Source organism: Elephantulus edwardii, unplaced genomic scaffold (genome assembly GCF_000299155.1).
Source record: "Elephantulus edwardii isolate Elephantulus edwardi_28Jun2011 unplaced genomic scaffold, EleEdw1.0 scaffold00177, whole genome shotgun sequence".
NCBI lineage: Eukaryota > Metazoa > Chordata > Mammalia > Macroscelidea > Macroscelididae > Elephantulus > Elephantulus edwardii.
In genome coordinates, this window is record NW_006399927.1 from 2,023,234 (window position 1) to 2,033,223 (window position 9,990).

At 44.5% G+C, this 9,990-nt stretch overlaps 1 protein-coding gene across 1 annotated transcript in view; it reads left to right on the forward strand.

Moving 5' to 3' along the window:
- The first annotated feature begins 2,503 nt into the window (after nt 1-2,503).
- FRMD4B (FERM domain containing 4B) overlaps nt 2,504-9,990 on the forward strand; it is a 306,037-nt gene continuing 298,550 nt past the window's right edge. The window contains exon 1 of the mRNA XM_006895942.1: nt 2,504-2,667. Coding sequence (XP_006896004.1) covers nt 2,506-2,667 — 162 coding nt within the window. The 5' untranslated portion in view covers nt 2,504-2,505. The remainder of the gene's footprint in view (nt 2,668-9,990) is intronic.

Sequence of the window (9,990 nt, forward strand, 5' to 3'; positions counted from 1 at the left end):
AATACAACAGACTCTCTCAGCACAGGGTTGCTGCAAATGTTCTATTTGTGGAAAATGAATAACAGCAATGTCCTGTCTGAGAAGGGCAATAAAATGAGTTATGCTTATTCATTTAATTACTTGAAATTAAAATCAGCATTTTACTCATGCTATTTCATTTGTGTATAAATAATTGAAACAATTCTTAATTTTGTTGTTGATTTGAGTTTTAGGGGATGAGTTTTAGGGTGCTTACCCTCTGCCAGTCATTGGTGGGATTTTTATCTGATTTATTTTGGTGAATTCTCACTCAGTCCCTACATGTTAGATTCAGATAATACTCCCTAGTTCTTAGATGAGGATATTGAGACTTTCTGTGCTCAAGGACCTTGCTGAGATTCCCCTAAGTCTTAAAGTGTAGAGATGTGAAAACAAGTGTCTCTCTCGGGAGATCCACCTCTTCCAGAGTGGTCTGGATTCTGTGAGTCAGCCTGTCCCAGGGGCGGGGGAGTCTCATGCCCCAGCCCAGATTTTTGTTTGTTTTCATTCTGAGCTGGGCATGGGATCTTGCATCTCCAAGTGGTTTCCAAATGATGCTGTCTGTTGTCCCTGGGCAGAGACCCTCCTTATGATAATTGCTGTGTCACATCGCATTTGTAAAAGCTAGTGTAAGCACCTGCTTGAATGAAATGACTGAGGCTGGAATTGGCCACTGTGGTTGGGCCCATGCTCCAAGGTGTTTTTGCACCCTCTTTTCTGAGAGCCTACTGTCATGAGGCAGAGCTAATTGACCTGTGGTAGGTTCTATTCTGGTATTCCCTGGGCTGCTCGACATTTCCGAGAACACAGTTGAACTGCAGTGCTAAAAAAAAATAAAAACAGTATACCACCACCGCACTTGTACTAACGAGGCGGTTTTCAAATCCAGTACTTTTCCATCAGTGCCATATGTTTTCAAGCTGTGCTTTTATCGTTGCCATTGGTCTCAGTGAGACCTAGTAGTGCATTCAGATAATAGATAAATACCTTCAAATGAGCGCATAGTGATCGTGAAGAGAAACTTGCAAATACTGAGTTATGCCTGTGGCCTACTAACTAATTAAGCAACAACAAAAAACTCAGGTAATTCTATGAGGTGAAAGAAGTGATATTTAAGTTTCCCGATTATGGTCACTTTGAAAAACAGGCACTTTGAGAACAGATTTTGTGTTCCTCAGCCTTTTGACTGATTGGATTTCACCCGAATTAAAATTCTCAAGGTGCCTTTGAAACCTGAAATAGAGCCGATTTACTTGTTGATAGTCTGCTGAGAAGCCTCCTGAGCTAGTTCAGGAGAATGGCTTTGGTGCCTTACTTTCTGCCACTAAATAGCAAAGATAACAGCCCAGGTACGAATCCACTAGTGAAATTCAAGACGGATGAATCCAGGGAAAGCCTCCATCCAAGTGACTGGGCCGGAGAATGGCTGCAGTGCCTCTGCTATTTAAAAAAAAAAATAATAATAATAATAAATAGTACAGTAGTATGTGGAATTGTTTAAAGGAAAGTAGCAGAGCTATGTGGGGCCCCTCGGCGCCTCTTTCCAAACACCTTAGGATCAATTCATGAGGGAGAACGTTAAAAAAAAAAAAAAGATTAATTAACCTGTTGACTTCATGGGAAGTGTAACAATGGTTTCCTTCGCATTTGAATGGAGTGCACTGCGCCTCTGCAGGCCTGTGCTTCACTCAGACCGACCTCCAAAACCAGAGTCTTTCCAAGCCACGGCAAGGTGTTCTCATGGGCTTCTGTAACTCAGCACACCAAGCACACTGGTTTCCACATCAATAACCCGCCTGCAGGAAGAGAACCTGCATGGAGAGCAACAGTGGGGGGCTTTTTCTCAGACACCCATACCCTACCACCACCAGGCTGGGAGCCCAGGCAATTCTGGGACCGTGTACATGCTGTTGCTTTGAGCTTCTTCTCTTCAGCTCCAGGGTCTGGCAGAACCAAGGAAACAGACCTATTCCTCCAGGAATGGGGTCCAAAGGGATGCTTTGGAGGATTTCGTTCCTCCACTGTCCTTCATCCGTGGCGGCCTACAGGTGTTTATCAGTGTGGGCAAAGCGAGATGCCAAGAAGGGACCCCTGTTGGAAAGCCAGGTGCTCCCCAGAGCAGAGGCGGAGACTCAGTGGAGGTGCGTGCGCGCCTGGAGCGGGAGCGCCAGACGCGCCTGCGGCCCTGCAACGGGTGCCCTATGGGCCCAGACACTGAGAGCTCACGGCCCGGGCTGCGCACGCGGGGATCGCAGGGCGCGCGGAGGGCGTCCGGGTAGGGCTGAGCTTGGCCCTTGCGGCGGGCGGGGACTCCGGCCAGGGCGTGCCAGCCGCTGCAGTTGGCTGGCGCGCGGCCAATCCCAGGCCATGCCATCAGAGCGCGGCCGGGCCGCCCGGCGCGAAGAGAGCTGGATGCCAGGCTGGAGCCCTGGCTGCCGGCCGCAGGTCCGTGGGCTGCCCTGAGGTCCCGGCGTGGGGAGAGGCGGCATGGCTTCTGTGTTCATGTGCGGAGTGGAGGACCTGGTGCTCGGCGGAAGCCGCCTGGTGTGGAACTTGACAGTGTCCACGCTGCGGAGATGGTACACCGAGCGCCTACGCGCTTGCCACCAGGCGCTCCGAGCGTGGTGCGGGCTGCGGGACGTGTACCAGGTGAGCGGGCGCGGGCAGGGGCAGGGCTCCCACCTGTGTGACTCTATCCTGTCCTTTCACCTCTCTTTCTACTCCTCGCGGATGCTCAGCTCTTGGGGCCAGTGCTCAACAGCTGCAGGTAACTTGCCTGAGAAAGCTGGTGGGTTTTGCCCGCCGGCCCAGGGAGCTCTGTGAGTTAGTGCCTGCCTGTGCAGACGTGTTTTTGAGGGATGCTGTGCTAAGTTCTCAACTTATGAAGCAGTGGCTATGGAGCAGAGGGAGGGAACTTTGACATTGCGATGGTCCCTGCTTCATTTCTCTGGGACAGGGTGGGCATTTCAGGGCCGCAGCTTCATGCCAGTGTTCTTCCACTGGGGCTGAGTGCATTTGCATTCTTCCACTTGATTTTTCCAGCAGACAGCCCGAGCTTGCTCAGGAGAGCCAGGAAAAGCTGATTGTGTGTCTCCTGGCTTTGGGAAGGGAGGACCGCAAATTCTGAACACTTTGCAGGAGGATGATGGACTGGGAGGGGAGGGATGGCCTGGGCAAACGCTGGAATGCTTACGTGTGGATTTGCTCGCTGTCACACAACACAGGCTCTTTATTTCTCTGTTCCTTCCCATCCTGCAGGCAAAAAATGCAGCAACTTTGTTCAACTGTGAAGCTGTGCATCCTCCCTGGGGCTGCAGCTTGCCAGGATATATATTTATTTATTTATTTATTTTAAATAACAGTAGTTAAGTGGATTTCAAAATGCAGTGCTTTGGCTGTTAATATTTTTTTCCGTTTAGAGGGGGGAAAGACTACATTGCATTTAGGAAAATTATATCGCATGTTTATTATGAAAATTGGTTATCCTATATTCTTTCTTACAAAATAGAGTGGCTCTGCCATTCCCATGAGGTGGTAATTTTTTTTTTTTCTTTCAATGTGTTGCTGTCAGTGTGTTTGTGATGAAACACCTGGCTTGACAGATTGCAGTCTTCCATCAACAAGGCAAAATTAAAAGGCCATGCCTAAGATTGAGTAAAGAAGTCTAAAGAACCCGTGTCGTCTATCCTTACTTGGCAGGAGAGAGACCATGATCACGAAGGTGGTTTTCCCAGCATGAAGCTCATCCATTGCTTTCTGGATGTGCTGACCCCTGTAATTTCCCCAAATGTGGGAAACAATGCATAATTTTTATTAGTTGAGGACTGCATTCTCACTTTCCCCTATTAAAAAAGAAAAAAAATAAGAACCCATGTCCTCTTGCCATCCTGGGGAAGAGAACAAGTCACATTGTTGGCTTCCACTTTTGCAACTCTTATTTTGTGTAACATGTATGTGAATGTCTTGCATTTTGAAACAGAATCCAGAAGTTAGCTTGAAACATGAAGTAGCACTAGGAACTTGGGTTGTTAGAGAGCTGTGGGTACACCCCATCTGGCCACATGACATAGCTCACCTGGCTTTTTAGAGACATTTGGGAAATCCCTGCACAGCTTGGTTGGTAGTGAAAGTGGTGGCTCTCATATATTATCTCTTCTTTTTAATGTTTGAAAACTTTCAAGAAGGAAATGCAAATATTGTCACCAGGTAAATTGTTTCTGTGCCAAGGATTCGGGCCACTTATGCCTCAACATTAGTGCATTGCTGACCACTTCTGGAGGTACCAGAAACATGGGAAACCCTGGGCTCTGTATAAGGTTAAGCAATGATTATTTTTATGCCAAACAGCAATTTTATGGACTAACTTACTAAGATATTTCTTTTTCTCTGCTATCAGTGGTTAATAACTCAGCCAGTACCCTCTTGTAATAATAAGAAAGAGCACTTAAAATAATGATTCCCTCTTTAGGGATAGTGAATTGTAAGTGCCTTTCACAAAGTCAAGTCCAATTCATAGCGGCCTCTGTCAGGGCTCAGAGGCTGCACATGTTTAAGGGAAGACACTGCCTCACCCTTCTTCCTCAGAGCAGCTAGTTGATTCAAACTGCCTGCTTTTCTATTAGCAGCCTATTAGCTTTACTATGGTGCACCACACTGCCGGGACTCCTTAAGCAGAAGAGATTTATCTTTAAGTTTGAAGTTTTCCATATCCTCAGAAAAATAAGACTTTCAAAACCTGGGAATCCTATGGAATTCTTAATTGCAGTGTATAATTAGTATTTTTTTTTTTGCAAAACAACATATTTTTTATTTTTATTTGACATGTTTATTTAGTTTGATGAAAATATGCATAGGAAAATACACACCATATGTGCACAATTCACTGACACTGATTACACGTTTTAAGGGTGCCACCTTCTCAGTATCCCTTTCCAAATCTTCTGAGCGCTGTTAGAAGAAGCTCCGAATCTCACCCCTCCAGCTTCTATCCTCAGTTTGATCACCTAGATAATTCTTTAAAGAAAACAATGTTCAGGGCAGACTCTTTATGTGCTTAAATATTGAGTTAGAAACAGTGACTGATATTGAGAGGTAGTAAAATAAAATATACCTTACACACAAGTTAAGTAGACGTAGTGATGGTGTCTACCTCTGCCTGCATGTAGCTATGGATTCATTATTTAGCCTGCGTGTAGCTATGGATTCATTATTTAATCTTATTATACTTTTTTCCTTATAACATTGGAAATATAATAGTGCTAATTACAGAGAGTTGCTAAGAGATTTAATTGACATGTAAGATATTTAGCACAATGCCTAGACCTTAGGAAACATCCAGTAAATTATCTTTTCTGTCAGTCAAATTTTAATTTTTAATGTGACAGGAAGGCTCACCTACAAAAAAAAAAGAAGCAAGTTTTGATCTAACCAAGGAGATGTCCAGCAGTAGCATGAACTTCACACATGGCTTTGACCACTGTGCTCGTCCCCCTGATTTTGTCAGCTGTGATCTTACTCATGTGTTGACTTGACCCTTAACTGATTTCTTTCCTCATGACAGTGCATAGTGCTAGCAATTCCAGCCTTTACATTGAATTCTGAAACCACCAAATGAGTAGAGTTTTTCACACCCACCAACTATGAAAAAGTCCTAGGTTTCACTCAATAGAACAACGAAGTACTATGTTTACACTCAGTGCTGAGCACTAATTAATATGGGATTATGTTGTAATCTCACATTCTCCATGGGAGTTGCATTCCCTCCCCCCAGAGGGCTGAAAATTGTCCCCTGGAACAGGGTAGGGGGTAGTTAGAAAGCTTTCTCTTTGGGAGTTCTGGTGGCACGGGCTAGAGGGAGTTATGTGCTTGACTAAAACTGATCAAAACCACCAGCAGCTTCCCCAGAGAAAGCAGGTCAGTCTCCTCTCAGGTAATTTACAGCCTCAAAAAATCCTGGAGGGTCAACGATGGATTGGTTCCAACTTGATGGCAGGGTGTGTGAGTGTGAGTTTTGTGTTTACATACAGTGTGTTAACAAATATACAGTTTATCAGAGGCATTAAAATTTTAAGGGCTTGATAAAATAGAAAGGTTAACGAAGACTGGGTCACAATGATCAGCTTCATCAGTAAGCGAGAGGGGAGCCATTTTTCCAAACCAGGCATGAGAACACCACCGCTCATTGCTGCCAAATGACTAGAGAAAGTAAGTTACTTGGTTAAGATGCAGCTAGTAATGACCACTTGTTGTTGTGTACTGTCAAGTCAGAACTGACCCAGAGCTGACCTTCTGGCAGGTTTTCACAGGCAGTTATTCACAAAGAAGGTGATTTCCCATCTTTCTTCTATAGGGCAGCTGGTGGCCTCGAACTGCCTGCCTTTGGGAACACAGTGCAATTTATTGCCACAAGGCCACCATTTGAATCTCAAACCTAGTGTGTTTTAAAGATAATAACTAGTTCTTTTACAAGGTGATTACAAAGATTAATGTGTGAAAGTTTTTGTAAGGACTTGGGCCACAGTGATTTGAGTTGAGGGCCAGTGGGCCTGTCTTAGCGATGCCCACCATACTGTTGCCCAGTTCTGGATTGAAGAGGGGTGTATCCTCCTGTACTGCTGAGACCACTGGTCTGTGAACTACAAACACTACAGATTGTACTGAACTCAAGTGGGGTTTTGTCTTAATGATTTAAAGACATTATTTTTCTTGCTACTAGCCTGAATCATCTTGTTTGTAAGGAAATCCAGTGCCCACTCACTCTAGGGAGAGATCAGGGTATGGGGGAGCTATCTATTACATAAAATACCTGACGGCCCTGGGGGGTTTGTTTATTCATATACTGTAGATGAAATAAGATATCCACCTTTTCACATCTGGCAACAGCATGATTGCCTGGTTAGCAAAACTAAGAAAGCATCCTTTCTTTGGATTGAACACTTCCTCCACTTCTCAAAGTTGGAGAGGTAAGGGACTTAACTTGCCAACAGCCATGAATAATTAAAATACTGACTGTAAGGAATTTCTGTGTAGTAATGTTACTAAATAAAAAGCAGGCTGTGCTTAAGCTTCCTTTTAAAAAAGGAGTGCTTTATGAGTTTAAGTTTGAGTTGGGTAAAAGTAATAGACATGGACACTCACTTTCAGGTACCAAACCCTCTATCATCAGATCACTTCCAGGTCATAGCAACTCTGTTAAAACAACAGAACAAGCCACCTCATTGCTTTCCCACTGAGTCAGGACCAACTCAGAGCTGACCCCGTGGTGGGCTTTTACAGGCTTATGAATTATACAAGGGGAGACTGCCCATCTTTCTGCCTCAGAGCAAATAATAGAGCCCCGACTTGGACTACAGCTGGTGCTTCCACCACTCCCTGCAAACCTTATGTGGTTACCTCAAGTGCCATTGGCCTGTCTACACCTCAAAGGGACCCTGTGAACCGCAGATTGGGATCTTGCCCTTATAGTGTCTGCCATGCCCAAGCCTGGTATTGGTCGATCTCTTGAAGGCCACTGTGGTGATCCGTCTTCACGAGGGTCTTCTTCTCTTTCACGGACCTTTCTCAGCATGATGTCATTTTCCAGGAACTAGCCTCTCCTGATAACAAGTTCAAAGGGTGTAAGATGACGTTTCACTGCCTTTGCCTCTTAGGAACACTCTGGTTGCACTTCCTCCTGCCAGTCCATGATGCGTTCATTACTCTTTGCCAGCACTGCAACTTCATCCTTATCTGTTGTCCAGCTTTCAAATGCATATGATACAATTGAAAAATCTCATGGCTTGGATCAGGTGCAACTTGTGCATTAAGTGAATATCCTTGCTATCTAGTAGTTTTTTGGAGACGTCCTTGACCGCAGATTCTCCTAGTGCAGCACATCTTTTGATTCCTGACTCCTCTTCACAAGGGTGTTGATTGTGGGTCCCAGGAAAATGAAGTTGTTGACAACATCAATCTTTTCTCCGTTTATCGTGATGTCACCTGTTAGTCCAGTGTGAGGATGTTTTCTTGGTGTTGAGATGTAGTCCATATTGAAGGCTGTAGTCTTGGATCTTTAGCAATAAGTGCTTCAAGTCTTCTTCAACTTCTACAAGCAAGTTGTGCCATTTGTATAATGTAGGAGGTGGTGAGTCTTATTCCAATCCTAATGTCTCATTCTTCTTCATATAGTCCAGCTTTTCAAAAGCTTTGCTCAGCACAGATTGAATAGGTATAGAGAAGGAGTATAGGCCCATCACAGTATTACTTTGTTCTGTTCAGACAACTGCTTCTTGGTCTATGTGTAGATTTCCTGTGAGTACAATTAAGTGGTCTTGGATTCCCATTCTACTCAATGTTAACCATAATTTATTATGATCCACGCAGTTAAGTGTCTTTGCATTATAGATAAAACACAAGTAAACGAGTCTCTGGTATTCTCTGCTTTCAGCCAACATCCCTCTGACATCAGCAATTATAGTCCTATTCTGATTCCAGATTAACTTTCTGGCAGTTCCCTGTTGATTTTCAAATAATCTTCAGCATGATTTTACTTGAATATGCTACTGAAGATACTGCTCAGTAACTTCTGCATTCTGTTGGATCCCCCTGTTTTAGAGTAAGACTGCCCGTGAGGTTGTCAGTACTGTAAATCTTTGCAAAAGTAGACTACACGACTTTCCCCGGCAGGGCTTGGTAGGTTCTACTTGCCAACCTGTGGTTAATAGCTGAATGCCTTAACCAATGCACCACACCACTCCTTCCCTCAAGTACAGATAGGCTGAATTCTAAAAAACTTATTCATCAGTCATGTGTCTCTATTCTCCTTACCTAAATGAGTTCTGTTTTAGCAACTAATTAGGTTTAATTAAGATGGAAAATAATGGGGAAATGGTGAGAAAAAGATCAACGTTTTTCATTTGTGATTAAGTGTGACATGGTCTAACAGAGCTTTCAGATAGCTGCTTTGGGATTAGATTTTCTCCTCTCTCTAGGGTCCCAAAGGAAGAATTTCTTGCAAACCCTGAATGGAGTCATTGCCTCCAGCAACAGGCAACTTGGTCAGAATCTGAGACATGTAAGTGACCATTTTAGAGGCTGGTGACACCCCTGAGGAAGACAGCTGGCATTGGGAGAGTGGCAGGAATGGAAGTTCGAGCAAGTCTGGATGGGAAGTAGCTTCCAACTGAGCAAGACTGGCCTTGAATGAACAGTTTTCCTTCTGAGCCTTTTTTCTGCTGTGTGAGGTGGTAACAGCAGGCAGGGTCTGCCTTGTCAGGTGTGGTGAGAGATTAATGAGATTGCGTATGTGATATGTAGCACCATCCCTGACACAAAAGATAATGAACATTATGTAAAGGACTTACCACCAGACCTGTGGGAGGTACATGGTAAATTGTAACTAGGAGAATTACAGGGAAACACTCAACGGCTAAACAAACGACTGGCAGCTCAAGTTCACCCAGAAGCTTTTTATGAGAAAAGTCTGGGTATTTGCTTCCAAAAGGCCCACCATGGGAATATCTGTGGGGCACAGTGCTGCTCTGACACACATGGGGGTCATGAGGCAGAGCTGGCTCAGCGGAAGCTGGTTAGAAGACTATCACTAGAAGAAGTTTTGTAAGCAATATAAATTCTCAGAGAACTGAGCTCCCATCTTCACATGTAAGGATATTCAGTAAAAGAGACTCTATGGTGCGTGGAATGGACCTTGGATACGTAGACTCCATGGAGTGAAGTCATGTCCTCTTGTAAGACCATACTGACCTCCAAGAGGCCATGAACATTTCCTGTGAGGGTTTCTGAAGAGATAGTAATACCTCTGTGGCCAAGACTCACCCACACTGGTGGCAGTGAGACTTTGTGTCTCATCATGTTGATTGCAAAGACCAAGTCACTACAGGGCAGTTCCACACTGAGCTGTCTGTGAACTGTGAACACTTCAAACCACACATCCTTTACCTAGGGTGTTGATTGTGGGTCCCAGGAAAATGAAGT